The 20,511-nt window shown below is 40.2% G+C and overlaps 1 protein-coding gene across 4 annotated transcripts in view; it reads left to right on the forward strand.

The window, feature by feature from the left end:
* The window catches only part of KAT6B (lysine acetyltransferase 6B), a 177,445-nt gene that overhangs the window by 116,378 nt on the left and 40,556 nt on the right, over positions 1-20,511 (forward strand). For 2 of the 4 annotated variants that reach the window (XM_074958639.1, XM_074958638.1), the window contains exons 7-12: positions 525-1,456; positions 2,433-2,554; positions 4,534-4,649; positions 6,838-6,979; positions 11,623-11,784; positions 16,376-16,469. In XM_074958639.1, the coding sequence (XP_074814740.1) occupies positions 525-1,456; positions 2,433-2,554; positions 4,534-4,649; positions 6,838-6,979; positions 11,623-11,784; positions 16,376-16,469 (1,568 nt within the window). The remainder of the gene's footprint in view (positions 1-524; positions 1,457-2,432; positions 2,555-4,533; positions 4,650-6,837; positions 6,980-11,622; positions 11,785-16,375; positions 16,470-20,511) is intronic. The other 2 variants (XM_074958641.1, XM_074958642.1) reach the window with 2 other exon arrangements.

The following is a 20,511-nucleotide window of genomic DNA, read 5'->3' on the forward strand; positions in this document are numbered from 1 at the left end:
AAAATCATACAAAAATCCCAGTTTACTGAAGATTGGCTGTATTATTTCCCCATACTGGTGGAACACCTCTGCTGTCTTTTAGTGAACATTCTGCTGAAATCAATACAATGTTTTGATATGCTATGTATACTTTGTAGCACAGGGCATGTGCATCTCCTGGATGTATGTTACAGATTTCACAGCAATGAAGTGTTCGATGTGAACAAAAACAGTATGTTAACAGTTTTTCTCTCTCAGAAGAGAATATTTTTCCTTAAAAAATGTGTTGTATATACTGAAGACTTTTCTATCCCACCTCCTTACCACTGGTACATGCTGTGAACTACCCAGTGAAATCTAATAGGTATCAGCGGCTCACTTTCATTCAGTGAATCATGTGTCAGTAGTGCATACGTATTTTTAAGGGTCACTGTTACACTCTTGACTTTTAAGTGCAATGGCATATATGTTTTATGTAGAATTGTTTTGTCAGCAGTTTTTGTAGTTTTTTTAATGCTGATTTTATTTTCCAAATTTTTGCATAGGTCTGTAACCAGTGATGAAGGATCCATGAATGCATTCACAGGAAGGGGGTCACCTGGTAGGGGTCAAAAGACTAAAGTCTGTACCACACCTTCATCTGGTCATGCTGCATCTGTGAAGGATTCAAGCAGCAGATTGCCTGTTACAGACCCCACTCGGCCTGGTGCCACCACCAAAATCACCACCACCTCCACCTACATATCTGCCTCTACACTTAAAGTTAACAAGAAAACCAAAGGGCTCATTGATGGCCTTACTAAGTTTTTTACACCATCACCCGATGGTCGCAGATCACGAGGTGAAATAATAGACTTTTCAAAGCACTATCGTCCAAGGAAAAAGGTCTCTCAGAAACAGTCATGCACTTCTCATGTGTTGGCTACAGGTACCACACAAAAGCTAAAACCTCCACCTTCTTCACTTCCACCCCCAACTCCCATCTCTGGTCAGAGCCCCAGTTCACAAAAATCCTGCACTTCCACCTCTTCTAACTCTCCCCAAAGTTCTTCCAGTCAGTCAAGTGCACCCTCCTTTAGCAGCCTTCCTAATAACAGTCAGCTAAAGGGACTCTTTGATGGACTTTCTCACATTTATACCACCCAGGGACAGTCTCGAAAAAAGGGACACCCGAGTTATGCACCACCCAAACGTATGCGTCGTAAACCAGAGTTATCTTCCACATCAAAATCTAATACCCATTTCTATGGAAAGAAAGAGATTAGAAGTAGGTTTATTTCTCATTCCTCCACCTCTGGATGGGGTGTGTCTAGAGGACGTGCTTTTAAAGCAATTGCTCACTTCAAGCGAACAACTTTCCTTAAAAAGCACAGGATTCTAGGCAGATTAAAGTATAAAGTGACCCCTCAGATGGGGACCCCCTCACCAGGGAAGGGGAGCTTGGCAGACGGAAGGATTAAACCTGATCAGGATGATGGTAAGCAAAGGTCAAAGCTCCAACCAAACCTGCGTCCCGTCCAAAACCAAAATTCTTATTTTGTCACATAGGTCTTAGCTATTTCTCTTATTCTTACTTCACTCTCATACAAAAGCAATGAAACTTTGACCTTTTACCTAATGCTGACTAAACCTCCAAAATGTTTTTTCTGACTAATACTATACCACCGTTTTATTATTATTTTTGCATCTGTAGTGGCACTAGGAGCCCCAAATGCCTTCATAACGTTGCTTATAGCTTGTAGTACCGCATGAGTAGCCACTTTCATGCTACTTCCTTGTTCTTTCCCCTGCCCTTTCTCTGGCAGTAGTGCTGTCATTATGATTGTGTGCTGTCAGTGCTTATAATGATGGACATTTCAATTCTTCATTTCCCTCTGCTCCATTGCTTTTTCATGACCAATTCCATCCTGCTGCAGTCTCCACAACACTTGATCTGTACTGCTGTAAAATGTCCTTTTTCTGATTTTTTTTTTATTTAAGTAAGAGGAAATATATTTATAGTGTCTGAATGTACATTTAGCATAGCACTGGTTTCCTAATTTTTAAAAAGGTTTTTTGTTTAAACTAGCACTGAAGGGGACACAAGATTTTTATTTTTATAGAGAAATAGCGTTGGAGACTGAGAATACATTATACATATACTAGTATCAACTTAGCGATTTCAGGAGGTTTGTGCTCAGAATTCATTTAGTACCGTTCAACTAGCCTATAAAGGCCTATAAGAGACCGGCAAGAAAATACTGAAAATTGCTCCTGCAGCCGCAATTTTAAAAACTAGAGAGGGAGGAGGGGCATAGTTGCTATAACAGGTATAAAGGAGTCCAAATCTAAACTAGAATGGGAGTTTCTAAGAGCCATCACTGCCTGCAGTGCTATTTAGGAGTACAACTCAGGAACTGTAAGACGTGGTCTTCATGTCTGTGAATAAACCTTCTGCTGGTTTTAAATAACAGATACAGAAATCAAAATAAGCATCAAACAAGAAAATACAGATGTAATTCTGGTGGGGAGCAAGGAAATTGTTACAGAGGAGGATGTGGAAGTTTTTAAGCAGGCTCGGGAACTTTCTCTGGAGGTAAGACTAACTGAAAATCATTTCAGTAATGAACCATGTTGTGGTCAGTTCAGTTACCTCTATAAATAAACACTGAGTTATTTTTCTGATGTTCATTCAGCCTCATGGTATTTTTGATACACTCTTTTGACCAAGCTTCAGAGTAACAGCCGTGTTAGTCTGTATTCGTAAAAAGAAAAAAGAAAAGGAGTACTTGTGGCACCTTAGAGACTAACCAGTTTATTTGAGCATGAGCTTTCGTGAGCTACAGCTCACTTCATCGGATGCATAGGCTATGCATCCGATGAAGTGAGCTGTAGCTCACGAAAGCTCATGCTCAAATAAACTGGTTAGTCTCTAAGGTGCCACAAATACTCCTTTTCTTTTTTCCTTTGACCAAGCGTATCATACGTGATGTATGTTGAGTGGAGATGTTCTGCATACAGTAGTATTCCCTTGGATTGGAGCGCTGTCATCCCGGTGGAGTGAATCAGATGTGTGACACTTGTGGATTTTAGGTATCTGCCTCCTATTGGCTAGACAAGGAATCAAAGACTAAAATCCCGATCCTTTCCCCCCGTCAATGCAGAAAGCAGGCACTATGAAAAGCCACCAGATAATGTCAGTGTCCTGTCACTCTTCTATAAGAAATGCAAAACTGGATTTTATGATCAGTATAGAACTTCACTGCTTTATGTTGCCCAGCTATTTTAATAGTCTATAAGATTATTATGGTCATTGAAATGTTTGAGCTGGATCTGCCTAAAACTATTGCACCAGCTGGTGCTTAGATGTTCTCTTTTTTAATATATGTTATATTTCTGAGGCTGTATTTTTTCCCTTGCTCCTTGTACACTTGGCTGAGAGAGCCCCCGACGTACAAACTGGATTTCCCTTTTACTTTCCTGTGCCAGTGTGAAAGGACAAGACTTTTCTTTTAAACCTCATTGTGGAAAATGCTATTCACAGGTGGAGCTCATGGAGACAGACAAAAACTGCATCTCTGAGAGTATGGGATGGAGGGTGCACGGCAACACTTGCTACTACAATTTTTTGCAGGGTTGTGTCTAAATCTAGACTTGTGCTCTCCTGTGCAAGCCCTCGTCCAACCCCTCAGTCTTTTTTAAGGGAGTCTAGCTTGGCTCTCAGTAATAAACTTCCTCTTGCAGGCCAGAAGTACAAGTACTGAGACTGTCTGGTATAGACACAAAGTGTAAATTAGGCATAATCTCAGCCCTAAGTGTTTTGGCCTAGTTTGAGATTGGCTGTTGAGAATTTTACCTCTTAGTTTCCTGCTAGCTACTTCTCTTTATAAACAAATTCTCATCCCTCTCCCACAGTTCAGAATATATTCAGTTGGACTTATTTGATTAAGGTAACCTTCCTCCCCCTCCCCCCCAGTCCCCATTTAACCTCCTCTGTGGACCCTGGAGGTCATTGTCCTACCAAGTGGACTTCTGTCATCTCAGCTAAAGTTAACTTATTTTAATACCCTATGGGCACTGGAGGTTGCAAATTGAACCCTCGGTACCCACAGCGTCTGCTTGCAGGAGGGGTAAGTCCACTTCTGGGGTAGAGCAGGTGCTCCCAATGTCACCATCCTTCTTCATTTAGTTCTGGGAAGGACCCCTTAGAATTTGAGCCAGGACTCCAGACAGGCTCTGCCAACTGCCTGTGAGATTTACTGAATCAGAAAATCTGTTTAGCTGGGCCCAACCTCTGCCAGCCCTGCCTGTTTTGTGGGCAGCATCAACCAGCGCCAGGCCTTCCAGTGGAATGGAGCTTACAGCCAGCTTTTACTGCTGCACTCCAGTCCTGCCAGGCTTTCTGCAGCCTGGGTTCTAGCCCCATGTTTGGCAATTTCCAGAGACCTCTGGCAATTAATCATGTCTGAGAAACTTGAAGGTTTTCTAATCTTAACCAAATGAAAATGAAGATGTGAATTGACCCTCCTTTAATTCCTTATAACTGGAACTTTTTGCTTTTGTTACACCTGACAGAAAATCGGATGTAAAAACAGCAGTGAAACAAATGGCCGGTACCCTTCAGTGATAGAATTCGGGAAGTATGAGATCCAGACCTGGTACTCTTCACCTTATCCGCAGGAATATGCGAGGTAGTAGAGTGGTCAAGATTACTGTTTGTTTTTATGTGATGATGAGGACGGGGGCTTCATCCTGTTCTTTTGTTTCATGGTATTTCAGCTGAGATTAAATTTGACCAACACATTGAAGCAGCACCCAAAACTATTACTTCTACAGCACTTCTTTTGCAGTCTTATTAATTTTGTATGAGTTCCTAGTTGTCCCTTTATTGCAAACATGCTGTAAATCCTGCCTCTCCCCTCCCCGCCCTCCCCACTCCAAGCTGGTATTTCCCTCTTCCACTGAGAATGAGGTGTATATTGTGAACAGAATATACTGGATTAGACCAATTTCATTTTATTAACTACAGGACTGTCCAGTGGCAACAGCCTACTTCACTTGTTTGTAAACTTTTCCTCAGTTCTACCACACTGGGGACTGAACAGCCAGGTACAGGGAGCAACAGGGAGACTGAGGTGATAGCAGGTAGTACATTAGTGTGAACCAGCAGTGTGATATGGCATCTAAAATGGGCATTGTGATTCTTGACTTGCAAAAGGCATTACATTATGGAATGGAGAATCGATAATTCCTCTTTATGGTGATGGAGGCAGGTCTCCCTAGAATAGGTGCAGTTTTAGGCACCAAATTACCAAAAAGATGCCGATATAGAGGGGAAAAAAACCATAAATGATTAAAAGTCTTCAGGGATGATTTTCCAGGAAAGATTAAAAACTAAATATGTCTATAGGTTGGCAAAATGATGATGGAGATGTGGACATAAGTGTCTACAAATACTTGAAGTAAGTAAACCATTATAACCACCTGTATACGGTCCTACGACATGCTAGTTGCTTTTAGAGCACCTGTAAATTGGCCTCTGCTCCAAAGATGATATAATATAATTAGTTTATGCAACAGTGTCCTGCTGTTTCTGTAGTTTTAAAATGTGGATAAACCTAGTGCTAGAAAAATTACTGCAGGGAATAGTTTTGTTCTGGCAGTATGAGTGTAGGGGACTGGACTAGATGACCTCTCGAGGCCCCTTCTAGTCCTATGATTCTATGAAACTAGGTGATCTAGTTGGTCTTCTTTCTCTAATTTCTGTGATTTGGTGAGGCTGCTAATGACAGTCCAGGCCAGAGGTGGGCAAACTATGGCCCGCGGGCCACATCCGGCCCGCGGGACCCTCCTGCCCGGCCCCTGAGCTCCTGGCCCGGGAGGCTTGCCCCCGGCCCCTCCCCCGCTGTTTCCCCTCCCCCGCAGCCTCACCGCGCCATGCTTCCGGAGTAGTATATTTAACTGCTCTGCATAGGAATATGCTACTGGTAGCAGTTACGGAGAGCAATTTACTACACTACACCGGCGCAATGCTCTGGGCGGCTGGGCAACGCTCTGGGTGGCGTGGCTGTAGTGCTGCCAGCCACCGGTGCTCTGTGCTGCGCAGTAAGGGGGCAGGGAGCAGGGGGGGTTAGCTAGAGGGCAGGGGAGTTGGGGGTTGTGGTCAGGGGGCGGGGGTGGGGATGGGGTCGGGGCGGTCAGAGGGTGGGGAATGGGGGGAGTTGATTGGGGGTAGGGGTCCCGGGGCGGGAGTAGTCGGCGGGGGGGGGTTGGATGGGGCGGTGCGGGAGCAGTCAGGGCAGGGATTCCAGGGGTGATCAGGGGACAGGGAGCGGGTGGGGGTGGCTGGGGCAGGAGTCCTGGGGGGGGGCTGTTAGGGAACTGGGGGGTTGGATGGGGCAGGAGTCCCCGGGGGGGGCAGATAGGGGGCGAGAAGCAATGGGGGGGCCGGCAGATAGGGGGCGGGGACACAGCGTGGGACAGCCTCCCCTAACCGGCCCTCCATACAATTTCTGAAACCCGAAGTGGCCCTCAGGCCAAAAAGTTTGCCCGCCCCTGGTCCAAGCCATGGATCAGCCAAGATGAGGCATTCTTCACTTCTGACTCAGCTGAATCAACTCTACTATGTAATAAAGCCTCCCATCTCATTTAGGAGAAAATCACTTACATGAGTCTCTAATGTGCATTACTTTCAAATAACGCATGCATGTTTTAATCTTCCCCCCGTGATGCATATTTGGCACACACAGAAATACAGTTTAATTCAAGTCTGTTTAGATATTTTTAAGATGGGTGGAGAGGGAGAACATGTGCTTTTTGGTCACAGAGTTTAGAACTGTAACAGCACTCAAACTCTTCATGATTTTTGTATTTCAACAGACTATCAAAGCTTTACCTGTGTGAATTCTGTCTTAAATATATGAAAAGTAAAAACATTTTGCTAAGACACTCAAAGAAATGTGGTTGGTTCCACCCTCCAGCCAATGAAATCTACAGAAGAAATGATCTTTCAGTATTTGAGGTAGGTGTATTAAAATCCAGATTGTTTAAAAAAGAAAAACTTACATGTATCAGTTGATTATGTACCAGTTGAAGGCCAAAAGTAGAAAAAGATAAAAATGTATTAGAGTAGAACCTCAGAGTTACAAACACCAGAGTTACGAACTGACCGGTTAACCAGACACCTCATTTGGAACCAGAAGTACGCAATCAGGCAGCAGCAGAGACACCCCCCCCCCCCCAAAAAAAAAAAGAAATACAGTAGAGTGTTAAATGTAAAATACTTAAAAAAAAAAAAAAAAAAAAAAAAAAAGAGGGGGGAAGCAACATTTTTTCTTCTGCATAGTAAAGTTTCAAAGCTGTATTAAGTCAATGTTCAGCTGCAAACTTTTGAAAGAACAACCGTAACTTTGAACTTTTGTTCAGTTACAAACATTTCAGAGTTACGAACAACCTCCATTCCCGAGGTGTTCGTAACTCTGAAGTTCTACTGTAAATATTTTCCCACTAATATTCATATTGTACTCAAAAAATTAAGTCTCCTCTTTCACTTTTCCCCACCTTTTATATCCTGTGTACTCATAAGTTATGTAGAATTTAAGAGCTTTGTAGCCTTCTGGTGCAGCAGGCTTTTAGATGTATATTGAAACTATATCTTCCAACTACATGTTCTTTTACTTCTGGTCAGATGAAAAGGGCACCCTTCTTTTCCCCTTTCTACCCATTACATAAGAACAGTCATACTGGATCAGATCAATGGTCCATCTAGCCCAGCATCCTGTCTCTTGACAGTGACCAGTGCCAGATGCTTTGGGGGAATGAACAAATAGGACAATTTAAAGTGATTCATCCCTGGTCGTCCAGTCCGAACTTGTGACAGTCAGAGGTTTAGGGACACCCAGAGCATGGGATTGTGCCCCGACCATCTTGGCTATTAGTCACTGATGAACCTATCTCCATGAATTTATCTAATTCTTTTTTGGACCCAGTTATACCTTTGGCCTTCACAATATCCCATGTCAACGAGTTCCACAGGTTGACTGTGTGTTGTGTGAAGAAATACTTCCTTATGTTAGTTTTAAACCTTGTGCCTATTAATTTCTTTGGGTGTCCGCTAGTTCTTGTGTTATGTGAAGGGGTAAATAAAACTTCACCGTTCACTTTCTCCACACCATTCATGGTTCATGATTTTATAGACCTTTTATAGACATTCAGTTGTGACACAATGATTATTTGGGGAAGGAAGAGAACAATGAGCATGACTATTGGCTGTATAGGAAATGCAAAGGTAACATTTTCCTCACTTAAGTTTTCTGCAGGTTGATTTAGGACTCCAGGAGCACTAAATTTTGAAACTGAAGTTATTCCCCCTACAAAAAGCCTGAGAAATATCTCCTGAGGCATTCTGCTGGGGTGTGTTGGGTCCCAGGCTGAACCTGTTAGCTATCGGTATTACTTTCACAGCCTGATACAAGTCTGGTCAAGGTTAACTGCCTTTAATTTAGTTAGTTCAGAAATTACACCAAATAGAATATAATTCTTCGGGACATTTTGGAGCTAATCTCTTAAGGACTTTTGACCACATTGCTCTGTTGTGAAAAGACCCTTGAGCTTAACTAATGAGTATTCTGTCTCCTGGCTTCAAGTGTCATTGCTGCACCCAATTACCCTAACCTACTTATTCATATTTCTTAAGCACCAGTACCAATACTACTAGCAGAAAAGACTTCCAGGTTCTTAGGACCATCTTAATTCTCTCAGAAGAATGGCACAAGTATTTCTGAGTAGCAGTACTGAAAAGAAATTCTGAATTTTAAAAAATGCTTAAAATCAAAGTAGTGTGGATGTCACGGATGCCACTACCTAGCACTTTCATATTGTGTAAATATATTTGTTACCCCTGCAGGTATGCTTGTCTACTCCATGTCTTGAAATATTGATGTGTAATCTGGTGGAGTCCCCATGCAACTGAACCAAACCTTAACACTTGTTCTAGTCAGTCACAGATTTCTTGTTCTTAACTAAAATAAAATTCTGAATTAAAACTGCACCAACCCCAGCCAATGGTGACCTGTGGGGAAGGCGGGGGGAAAGTAACTCTCAAGGCCGGCAGCTGGGGAGATGAAGGGGCAAGGCCAGAACTGGAAGGGAAGAGGTGGGGCCAGAGCCTCTCCTCTTCTGGCCACGCTGCCTAGTGCAGCACGCAGTGGCTGCACTCTCCCAGGCAGCCTCCGGCCGTGCTGCCCACAGTCCAGGCCAGCAGCATGGCCGGAGGCTGCTTGGGAGAATGCATTAGTGGCTCCACACATGCCGGGGGACTGGAGCAGAGCGCAGGCCCCCAGGCTGGGGGTGGGGATGGGTCATGGGAGCGGGACGGGGAGGAGTCATGTGGGGAGGTCATGTGCCCCCCTTTAGCTGGTGCCCCCTTTGTGTCCCTCCTACTAGTCACTCATTTCCCCCAGCCTAAGTGTTTTCTCCCAGATATTTCTGCTCCTATGGTTTTCCCATGACATGGGTGAGCCACACCCTAGTTCCCTCATCCAGAGAGTTACTCCCACCTCCCTTAAACTTTCCCAGAGTATAAAAAGCCACACTTTTCCCAGTGAACATGATTAACATGTTCCTCTTTACTGGGTTCTTCTAACACCTGCTAACACGGAGTAGGGCAACTGGAGAATCTGCCACTATGTTAGTGTTATTCTGTGAGCTGCCATCAAAACTTATTTAGTCCTTCATTTTTCTTTTTTTGAAGCTTTCTTAAGGTCTCTCAAAAAGAGCCCTGGAAGAGAGAATATTTTGTGGAAGGAAAATCTGGACTCATCAGATGGCCCTTTTTTCCTTCTGTACTTGAGACACTTGGAAAGGATTACTGAGACTCTTGAAGACTAACTTTTCCAGTTTGCTTGAAGTGTTGGCTAGGGCCATTACTTCTAATTTTGATAGTTGCAGAAACTCAATGAGTTGATAGAAATTCTGCAGACTTCGAACAAGATACAGTGACTGAACACATTCATTCCCTGCGTGACAGGACAGAGAAGGGGATGGGCTCTTATTCTCCTTCTGTTTCTCCAGGGAGCAGAAAATGCCCCAGGGCATCTTATGTTTATGTATGCCTTCCCTCCATTGCAAAACTTTGACAGATCTAAGAGGAGACTTATTGTCATAATTTATTACTCCATTCTAGTCTAGCAAACATTGGTGTCTGAGATTGTAGTCCATTTTCCCCCATTGAAATGCTGAACAAGCTGGTCTTATCAGAAAGTTACGGAATGCCTTTCCATCTTCACATGAATGCTCTTTCACAAAATAGCGTATAGAATGTTTTAAAGGATTGGCTGTCTCTAGGATTTTTTTTTAATATCAAGGAAGTCTTCCATTGAAACAACATAACAATTGGACACTTCCTCTTTTAGGAGAGTTGAAAAGCAAACTCCAATATTCATTGCCAACATTTTTAGAGGAACTGAAATTTCTTTAGTTAACCATTACAAGTTTTAAAAAATCTAATTAAGGCCAACTTTATCATTTGTTTTTTTCACTTGTTTGCACGTGTGTAAAAAAAACAAAAAAATCCCCAGTTTCATACAAGGGAGTCAGTTGCATGAGTGTGCTTAAAATACTTCTGAAATTATTAGGTACTATATGTGAGATTATACATAAGTATTTGTATCAGTAATTCTTAACTCGTAAGTAATATTTTTTATCTTAACATAACTTACAGATATTGTCTGATCCACCCCCAGATACCCACATACCCATATGAGGTTAATGCTTACCCAGTTTATAGCAGGTAAAGCAGAGACTTGTCCAAGCTACACCAGAAACTGACTCTGGCAATGGATTATAATACAGGAATTTCTTTCTGGTGCTGTGCATAGACCAGAAGGCTCTCTGTGTAAATAAAATACAGATGGTCCTATCATCAAAGAACTCTAGTTGCAAGTAATCATTTCCCTGAAGAAGAATCTTGGGGAAAGACTCTGCTGCTTACATTGACTTTGCTCTTCATTTCAGGAGAAACTGATTGTGATCAAAGAAATTTGCACTTGTGCCTAGCCTGTCTGCAACCATCAGTATCACAGCTTGATTCTTTATACTTATAACAGACATAGACTAATTATGGTACTTAGCTTGAAAATTTACTTCTCTTGCTCAGTAGCATCTTCACTCCAGCGTAGAATTTTTATCTTCTCTAATTATATCTAAAATACTGCAGTGTATAATACCAAACTGACATCCCATTTGCTGGCCCTACTCAGGGACTCAGAATAAAGCGTTCAATCTGTACTACTTTTGGAGGGCAGCCCCTTCAATAATGATCTAGAGCTTAAGATAGCTTTAATAATGTTTGCATTATCTGCTATTCATATCTGTTGGATTATAGGGCAATAAGTGAAAGGGATGTAACCAAGTCTAACTGGACCAATTATCAGATCAACTTACCTTGATTGTTTGATAAATCCAGATCTTCTGAAGATTCTTGCTAATGCAAACAATTAGCACTAATAGAGAATTTCTATTCTGAAATTAACGTTTTTTTCCTTTCAGGTTTTCTTAAAGGATACTGTAAGTACAAGATACCATTTTATGCTAAAATGGTGGTGTTGTGAGAAATAATGGTTGTGTGGGGAAAAAATGTATCTGTGTGATTTTTTTTTCTTTTAGGTTGATGGAAATGTGAGCAAAATTTATTGCCAAAATCTTTGCTTGTTAGCCAAGCTTTTTCTGGACCACAAAACATTGTATTATGATGTTGAGCCATTCCTTTTCTATGTTCTTACAAAAAATGATGAAAAAGGCTGTCACTTAGTTGGATATTTCTCTAAGGTAAAGCAATATCTCTATATGCTTTTTAATATTAACAATTCATAATTTTTCCACTGTTAAAAATTATGCTTCTTATTCAAGTATTTTTGCATATGTAATTTCAATAGATAATGAAGACAATTTTTTAAAATTTGAAATCCCACCTGCAAGTCTCATAAAATTGTTCACTGTCTGATAACCAATAACAATATCTTTATCCATCCCAAAAAGACTTACATTAACTGAGAAAAGTTCTATGCGTATTCAGTAGAGCTGTCAATTAATTGCAGTTAACTCACGCTGTTAACTCAAAAAAATTAATCACGATTAAAAAAATTAATCACAGTTTTAATCACACTGTTAAACAATAGAATACCAATTGAAATTTATTCAATATTTTTGGATGTTTTCTACATTTTTAAATATATTGATTTCAATTACAACGCAGTATACAAAGTTGACAGTGCTCACTTTATATTATTTTTTATTACAAATATTTGCACTGTAAAAATGGCAAACAATAGAAATAGTATTTTTCAGTTCACCTCATGCAAGTACTGTTGTGCAATCTCTTTATCGTGTAAGTGCAACTTAGAAATGTAGATTTTTTGTTGCATAACTGCACTCAAAAACAAAATAATGTAAAATTTTAGAGCTTACAAGTCCACTCAGTCCTACTTCTTGTTCAGCCAATAGCTAAGACAAAAAAGTTTGTTTACATTCATGAGAGATAATGCTGGCAGCTTCTTATTTACAATGTCACCTGAAAGTGAGAACAGGCGTTCACATGGCAGTTTTGTAGCTGGGATTGCAAGGTATTTATGTGTCAGTTATGTTAAACATTTGTATGCCTCTTCGTGCTTCAGCCACCATTCCAGAGGACATGCTTCTATGCTGATGATGCTCATTTAAAAAAAAAAAAAGCGTTCATTAAATTTGACTGAACTTCTTGGGGGAGAACTGTATGTCTCCTGCTCTGTTTTACCCACATTCTGCTGTATATTTCATGTATAGCAGTCTCAGATCATGACCCAGCACATGTTGTTCATTTAAGAACACTTTCACTGCAGATTTGACAAAACACAAAGAAGGTACCAACGTGAAATTTCTAAAGCTAGTTACATCACTCAACCCAAGGTTTAAGAATCTGAAGTGCCTTCCAAAATCTGAGACGGACGAGGTATAGAGCATGCTTTCAGAAGTCTTAAAAGAGCAACACTCCAATGTGGAAACTGCAGAACCTGAACCACCAAAAAAGAAAATCAACCTTTCTGCTGGTGACATTTGACTCAGATGATGGAAATGAATATGTGTTGGTCCGTACTGCTTTGGAAGGTTATCAAGCCCAACCCGTTATCAGCATGGATACACCTCCTCTGGAATGGTGGTTGAAGTATGAAGGGAATAGAATTTTTAGTGCATCTGGCACATAAATATCTTGCAATGCTGGCTATAACAGTGCCATGCGAACGCCTGTTCTCACTTTCAGGTGATATTGTAAACAAGAAGTGGGCAGCATTATCTCCTGAAAATGTAAAGAAACTTGTTTGTCTGAGCAATTAGCTGAACAAGAAGTAGGACTGAGTGGACTTCTAGGCTCTAAAGTTTTACATTGTTTTGTTTTTGAATGCAGTTTTTTTGTACATAATTCTACATTTGTAAGTTCAACTTCCATGATAAAGAGATTGCACTACAGTAACTGTATTAGGTGAATTGAAAAATACTGTTTCTTTTTTACAGTGCAAATATTTGTAATCAAAAATAAATATAAAGTGAGCACTGTATACTTTGTATTGTGTTGTAATTGAAATCAGTATATTTGAAAATGTAGAAAATTACCATTTATTTAAATAGTTTTGGATTTCTTTTATTATTTAACAGTGCAATTAATTGCGATTCATTTTTTTAATCGCTTGACAGCCTGAGTATTCAGTTAAATCTGTTTTTACTGTTTATCTGGTGATTTATAATTGTTCAGTTTGACATGAAATCTTTTTCTATATAATTCACTTAGTTACAGATTCTGCATAGATATACTATGCCTGACTTTCAGCAGTTTTATTTGTACAAAATGGGTTATTTGTATTGTATTTACAGATGTATTTTGGTAAAACTTGCTATTTACACATGTAACAAATGACCATTTCTGTTAATCTTTGGTCACTTGTGTGCGTAAATACCTGAATTTTTTTTTGCAGTTTTTAATTGCACATTAAACTTCTGAAAATCAAGCCCTAAGTTACTAATTTTCATAGTCGATGTCTTTGACTCGTGGTGATTCTTTGAATTTTAAAACAACAATCCCAATTATTGCTAAGAGGGAATTTCTCTTTATTGCCTTGACAGAGGCTATAGTAAAATTAATTGCAAGGTAAAAGTAGAATTTCCTGGAATAGGAGAGCCAATATTTGTTTCTGTCAACTTTCAAATAAGAGGTTTGGTGTATCAGTGGCTTCCAAACTAACATGTCATACAATCATTTTTATCTTTGGAAATTGGGTGATTTTTCTCATTTTCCTTTAGCTTTCTCTTAATAACAAAAAAATTATCTGAAAGAATTTTTTTTTAAAAGAGATCTGTTGAAAGTGCTAAAGTTGGAGTAGCAGCATAGTCTACCGAGGTGTTTTTGGACTGATACGTTTGTCTTCAAATATAAGGCTTGAAGAGAATCTAAGGCATGGTGTGCACCTAAAACATAGGTCGATCTAGCTACATTGCTCAGGGCAAAATTGAAAAATTTCATGTCCTGTGCAATGCAGTTAAGCTGACCTAAGCCCCACTGTAGACACCACTAGGTTGACAGAAGTCTTTAATTTAGTTAGCACATCTCGAGGGGGATGGATTTACGGCAGCAATGGAAGAATCCCACTGTAGCATTTTTAGTGTAGACGTTCCCTAAGTAACCGTGAGATTGACAGACATAATTTGCACTGCCTCAGACCCTAGAATTTCATATGTCTTTGATCTATTTCCTTGTAGGCCTATTCATCAATCATAGTTTAGATGATTCTAAGTATGTAGATTACAGATAAAATAGTACTGCCACTTCTGAGATTGGCACATACCTTCTAGTACATTCATTGTCTGAGGCATCATTCTAAACTTTATTAGGTATAAAGACCTGCTGGAGATGCATTAACATTCAAAATGAAGACTGGAATTTGTTCCCCTCCCTCCCTCCACCCCCAAAAATTTGTTTTGGCCCTCTTCTTCTCAGCAGCTCACCCAGTCTCTTATCTTTGTCACGTCCCTGGCACCAGTTCAGGAAAGCACTGAAACATGTACTTGAATCCCACTGACTTCAATAAGACTTAGCACATGCTGGAGTGCTCTCCTGAACTGGGGCCCTTTCTTTTCAGTCTTCTGTAGCTAGTATTCTTTTGTGGATAAAAATTCCCCTGAATCCTTTGCAATGGGCACAGTAATATTTCAAAGTACATCTTATGGCAGTCAGTTCACGGGGTTTTGGACCACACTAGAGACTAAGCGGTACTGTCAGTATAAATCTGCACAGGAGCTGGGATACTTTTATGAAATGTGGCAAAGAGGCAATCAAATTTCATAAGTGAAGGAGTATGATTTGAAACTGGCCTATTGCTACTTGTGACAGTGACAATTCCCATACTATTCTGGCATCTCCTTACATGTGTTACCCTGAGTAGTTTCCTATCAAGTCTATGCTTGCTGCAGCTTTCTGTTGAATATGTCACCCTGGATTTGAGTGGTCTGATTTAGGTCTTGGATGCTGTTAGCTTTATTTTTAAAAGTTACTTATTTTTAATTGCAGTACTCCTAAATACAGGAAGAGGCCTGTCTCAGGACTGTTCTTTTGTGGATTTTGGCATTTTTGGATACTCCTGCAAAAACATTACTGCCCCTATATTGCATCCAAATTTTAAAAAACAAAAATCCTTCAGACTATATTACAAGGGCTGCTTCCTAGTTTAGTTTCTGTGCCTGCTTTCCCCTTTGTCTTAGGCAGTCAGTGTAATCTTTGCTTCTATTATGTTCTTAGTCATGTGATTTTTGTCTTGCCTGAAATGCTGAGATCTGATGGCCCAAGCATTTTTCCTTCACTTTGTAATCAGAGGAGAATGCATTTGGCTGTGAAAAAACTGTATCACTTCAGTTACACAATCGTACTAGCATTAAAAGTATTTGCTAAAAGGTAGAAGATGAAATGTAGGTGAAAGGCAGTAAGTTATTTAACATGGCAATTGCTGCAAACCTAACTTGCTCTCTTTTGGTGAGTGTGTGTATATTATTTCCCCTTGTATATATCTGACAGAATAATCGGTATCACATGAAAAGACTTCCCCCCCCCCCATTTTGCACTTAACCGTCATTATATTGTTTATGCAAGTCCTTGGGATTTTGTTTAATTTCTATGGTGCTGACTAGTTAAATAGAAAAAAGAAATTACTTAGAGGGTGTATTTGATTGATACTTTCCCCCTTATAATTAATGAATACCTTAGACTTATTCTGCTTTGGTATTGACCAGATACGTCTTTTCACCTTTCTGGAATATTTTACAAGGACAGTGGCAGGTGCAGGGAATTGCCCACTTCAGCAGTGCTTTGACATACTTGATCTGTTTCTCCTTCCCTCAGGAAAAGCTTTGCCAGCAGAAGTACAATGTCTCCTGCATAATGATCATGCCCCAATATCAAAGGCAAGGATTTGGAAGGTTTCTCATTGATTTCAGTAAGTGAAGTGCTTTATTTACATTCATGAGCCACAGAGCTGATGGTTGTTATGGGAAACAGTAACATATAAAACTTTATTTAACCTGCTTTGTTGTTTTTATCAATAGATAATGGGATTTCTATTTATATTTATATAGGGCAGAAAAGCTCCCTGAAGTGAAAAACTTACTGCTGCTCTGTTATTGTACTCCAGGAAATTGAGAATAGATCTCTCTGCAGTAATATTAGCTCACAAAGCTATTACACTGAATGAATGTCTAAATTACATTCCATTTTGCACTGCTCATTAGTACAAAAAGAGGCAATTATTTGTGATTAAAGCTAAAGAAGGTGTTAGTCCAAGGCATTCTCCACTTTCTACATTTTTTTTAACTTGTAACATATTTTTAGCAGAACAATTCTTATGAAAAGAACATAATATTTCAATTTTTCTTTTTAAAAAAAAAGTGGGGGAGAGGGAAAGAGGAATTTCATTACCTAGCTTCTCTAGTGAAAACTCTGCTCTTCGTAGCAAATATATAAACTGGCATTCATGGTTGTATCCTTGCTTGCTGCCTTATTATGCAAATCTGTACATCTGTCCTGTTCGAAAAGCCTAAGGATAATTTGTTTAAACGTACCCATGTATCACCAAAAAACCCTCAATTTGAAATCACAATAAAATTCAAAACAAAATTCTGTAGGTAAATGTTTCAGTTAAATGCCTTCTGTGCTTTTGAACCTGACTTTGTAATGTCATTTAGAGAGAGGATAGAGAAGTCAGGTTAACATATGTGGGGAACTGGGAAATTGAGATTTCACTATGATTTCAAAGCATTGTAAGAGTACACGGCACCATGGGCAGCTAAGATAATAGGTAGAGCCCCATGTTTTTAGCAAATACTCAAATTTGGAGAGGTAGGTGCTCCAAACCTGAGTGGCAGTGCAACCCCGTGTGCCGCAATGCCCAGAGCGGGGAGCTGGGCCCAACCCTGAAGGAGAAGAGCTGCCGCTGCAGTGTGAGTGCAGGGCTGACTCATTCTACAGCACCCTCCTCCTTCCCCCAGAGCCTCCCACCCCAAGGGCAGGACCCAACCCTGTCTTACAATGGGCTTCCCATGAGAAAACAAACTTCCCAACAAATAAAACAAAGAATTTATAAATAAAAAAATTTACAGGGTTCTAGTAATATGGTTCCTGCCTCAAAGGGGCATGCAAGTGGATTAACATGCAAATAAAACACATTTATGGTATAACAGCAGGACTAAGACAATAGCTTATGACTATAGAGTTTTGATACTCTCCGTCTTGCAACATTCTACGCAGCATGACCACACTGCCTTTAAAGAACATTAGGATTAATAAAAATACTGTGTCTGTAGTGCCTTTCATCCAATAGCTTTACAAACAATTAAGCTTCACAACACCCCAGTGAGATAGATATGGATCACTTCATCCACCATTGAAAGGCAGCCACCAGTGGAGTGGAACACAACAGCTGTCTAACTGTGCGGTTAGATTACACAACATTTTAGGGCAGGAAGTGAAGAATACCATATACTGTTAGAACAGCAGGGGGAATTTAGGAGGATAGTTACTTGAGTTTGAATTTGGCTCAGGCATGAGGATTAACACCTCTACTCTGATGAACTCTTAATGACCACAAGTGGTCAGAACCTCAGTTTTGTGCCTTATCTGAAAGACAGCACATTCAGTAACACACCCACACCGTCAAATAACACCATGCTAGATTTTTGATTTAGTACTGATACAAAGGGCAGAGTGACCCCTACTGAATTGCCAACACCACTTTAAAACTTAGGTGTTCCTTGGCATTCTGTTAGGTGAGCTTTGACATGGCCCAGCCGTGCTTAACTTGGTGAGATCTAGCTGGATCACAGCACAAGGGAGTATTTTCTCATTTAATTCAGTCCAGGAGGGAGTGACAGGCACAGGTACTCAATGCACTATGCTTCTTACTGGATCTCTCTTCCACCTGCCTCCTCCCCCATCCCTTTTACTTTCCTGCATTTGTTAATCTGAAGGAACCAGTGGGGCTTTGGAGGTAGCCCTGCTTAAGTTTGTGTTCAAATTCTCTTTTTGTAAAGAGCCTGCAGTACATCAGAACCCTGGAATTTTTCTCATTCTCAGAGATGATTTAGGGTATGACTTTACTACGGAAATAGCCCAGGCTCTTACCCTGGTCTTGCCCTTATCCCTCATCTTCCCCTGTCCACACACACAACCCTCTCACCTGAGTTAGGTGGTAGCTTCTACCCAGGTGAACAAGCACAATTGGGCATCTGGGTTAGAATTCAGGTTCCACTTTCACTCAGGTTGGTAACTGTCACCCACTTTCCAGTGAGATTGCAGGCTAAATTGCTCTAGTGCTGATAGCCCTCTAATGCCTTCCCACAGTTGTCATCTCCTTCCATTTTCAGTTCTGCTTACTTGCCACATATTCTAGGAATAAGGGTTTTAATTATCATATTCTCAGAGGAGAAACATACTGTTTCACAACTAGCCAGAGTGGAGTGGCCCAATTAACATTCTGCTGAGTAGGGTAAAATTAACCCTCACCTTCCTGGCATATCAACACAAAATGACAGTCAAAGTTTATGCTCAAATAAATTTGTTAGCCTCTAAGGTGCCACAAGTACTCCTGTTCTTTTTGCGGATACAGACTAACACGGCTGCTACTCTGAAACCAGTCAAAGTATAGAATACTAAAAGAAGCACTTACCTGAAACATTGATCTGCAGAATGTTTCATTCTAATGTGCTTTTTGCAAAGTGGTTATAAGTTTGACATAGTGATTAATACTAAAATGTCTTAATTTACCACATTCTCACATCGTAGCATTTCCCTCTCCTTGAAACAGGAAATAATTGTTGTATCTCAGATTCTGTGAAGTGATAATTGATAATATCTGTTGACTTCATAAAGACAACCAGCAGAGTTTTTAGCCCAAAATAATTAAAATCGAGCTCACTGAATCATGCTGTTGAGAAACAGCTGCACCGCTTTGTAGTTTAGAGATATATCAGATACTTATCTCAAAACAATGAACAGATTATTGCTTACAAACAGCAGAAATGCCTCTTTTTCATGGCTCATGATTATCATTTTATAAAAATTAACATTGCACATATAACTTTCTGTCTGTTTCTATTTGCCCAGGCTTCTGTTGAGGTGACCCTTTTTTTTGTTAAACTTTCTAAGGAGAAAGTCAGTCACTGGACTACTTTCATTTTAGTAGCACTTTGCTATAATTTGGTTGATTGCATCCTATTAGCTTTTTTTTAAATACATGATAATCATGTATAGTTTGAATTGTGTAGCATCTGATGTCTGGGAGACCTTTTTACTTAGGCTGTGTCTACACTGCCCCGCACTTCCGGCTACGGGGGTGTGAATAGCAGGGCGCTCCAAGGTGATGTGCTGTAACTCCCCCATGTAGATGCTAGAGGTGCGAAGTAAAAGGTTCCTAGTTCCCAGTAATGTAGTCCTGTTTGAAGAGGACTTTATTAGCATGAAGTAGGAACCTTTTGATTTGCACCCACAGCTCCCACCCGGGGGAGTTAGAACATATCGCTTTGGTGCACACTGCTAGTCACACTTCTTTTGTCCAAACTGCAGGGTGGTATAGACATTAGATTTCATGGAGTAAGTTTGTCTTTAGAGAAAGATCAGGTTGATTTTTGGCATGTGACGCCCAAGGGAAAATCTCTTAGGTTTTTACTACAAAAATAAATAACAAAAAATTATATAAAGGATCCAATTTATCTTTTTTCTGTCTGTCCCTTTCTTCTCAACATCTGTTAACGTACAGCTGTCTATGTGTAAGTAACCTATTTGTACCACTATTCCATGTTGCATTTTTCTGTTAGATTACCTGGAATGAACTGCTTCTGGAGTGAGGGAGAGGAGCTGAAATGACTATTGTTTCTAAACCTGATTATAACTATTAGTATAATACACCTCTACCCTGATATAACACGACCCAGTATAACATGGGTTCGCATATAACGCGGTAAAGCAGCCCCTCCCCCACCCCCAGG

The sequence above is a fragment of the Natator depressus genome, chromosome 7 (assembly GCF_965152275.1).
Source record: "Natator depressus isolate rNatDep1 chromosome 7, rNatDep2.hap1, whole genome shotgun sequence".
NCBI classification, from domain to species: Eukaryota; Metazoa; Chordata; order Testudines; family Cheloniidae; genus Natator; species Natator depressus.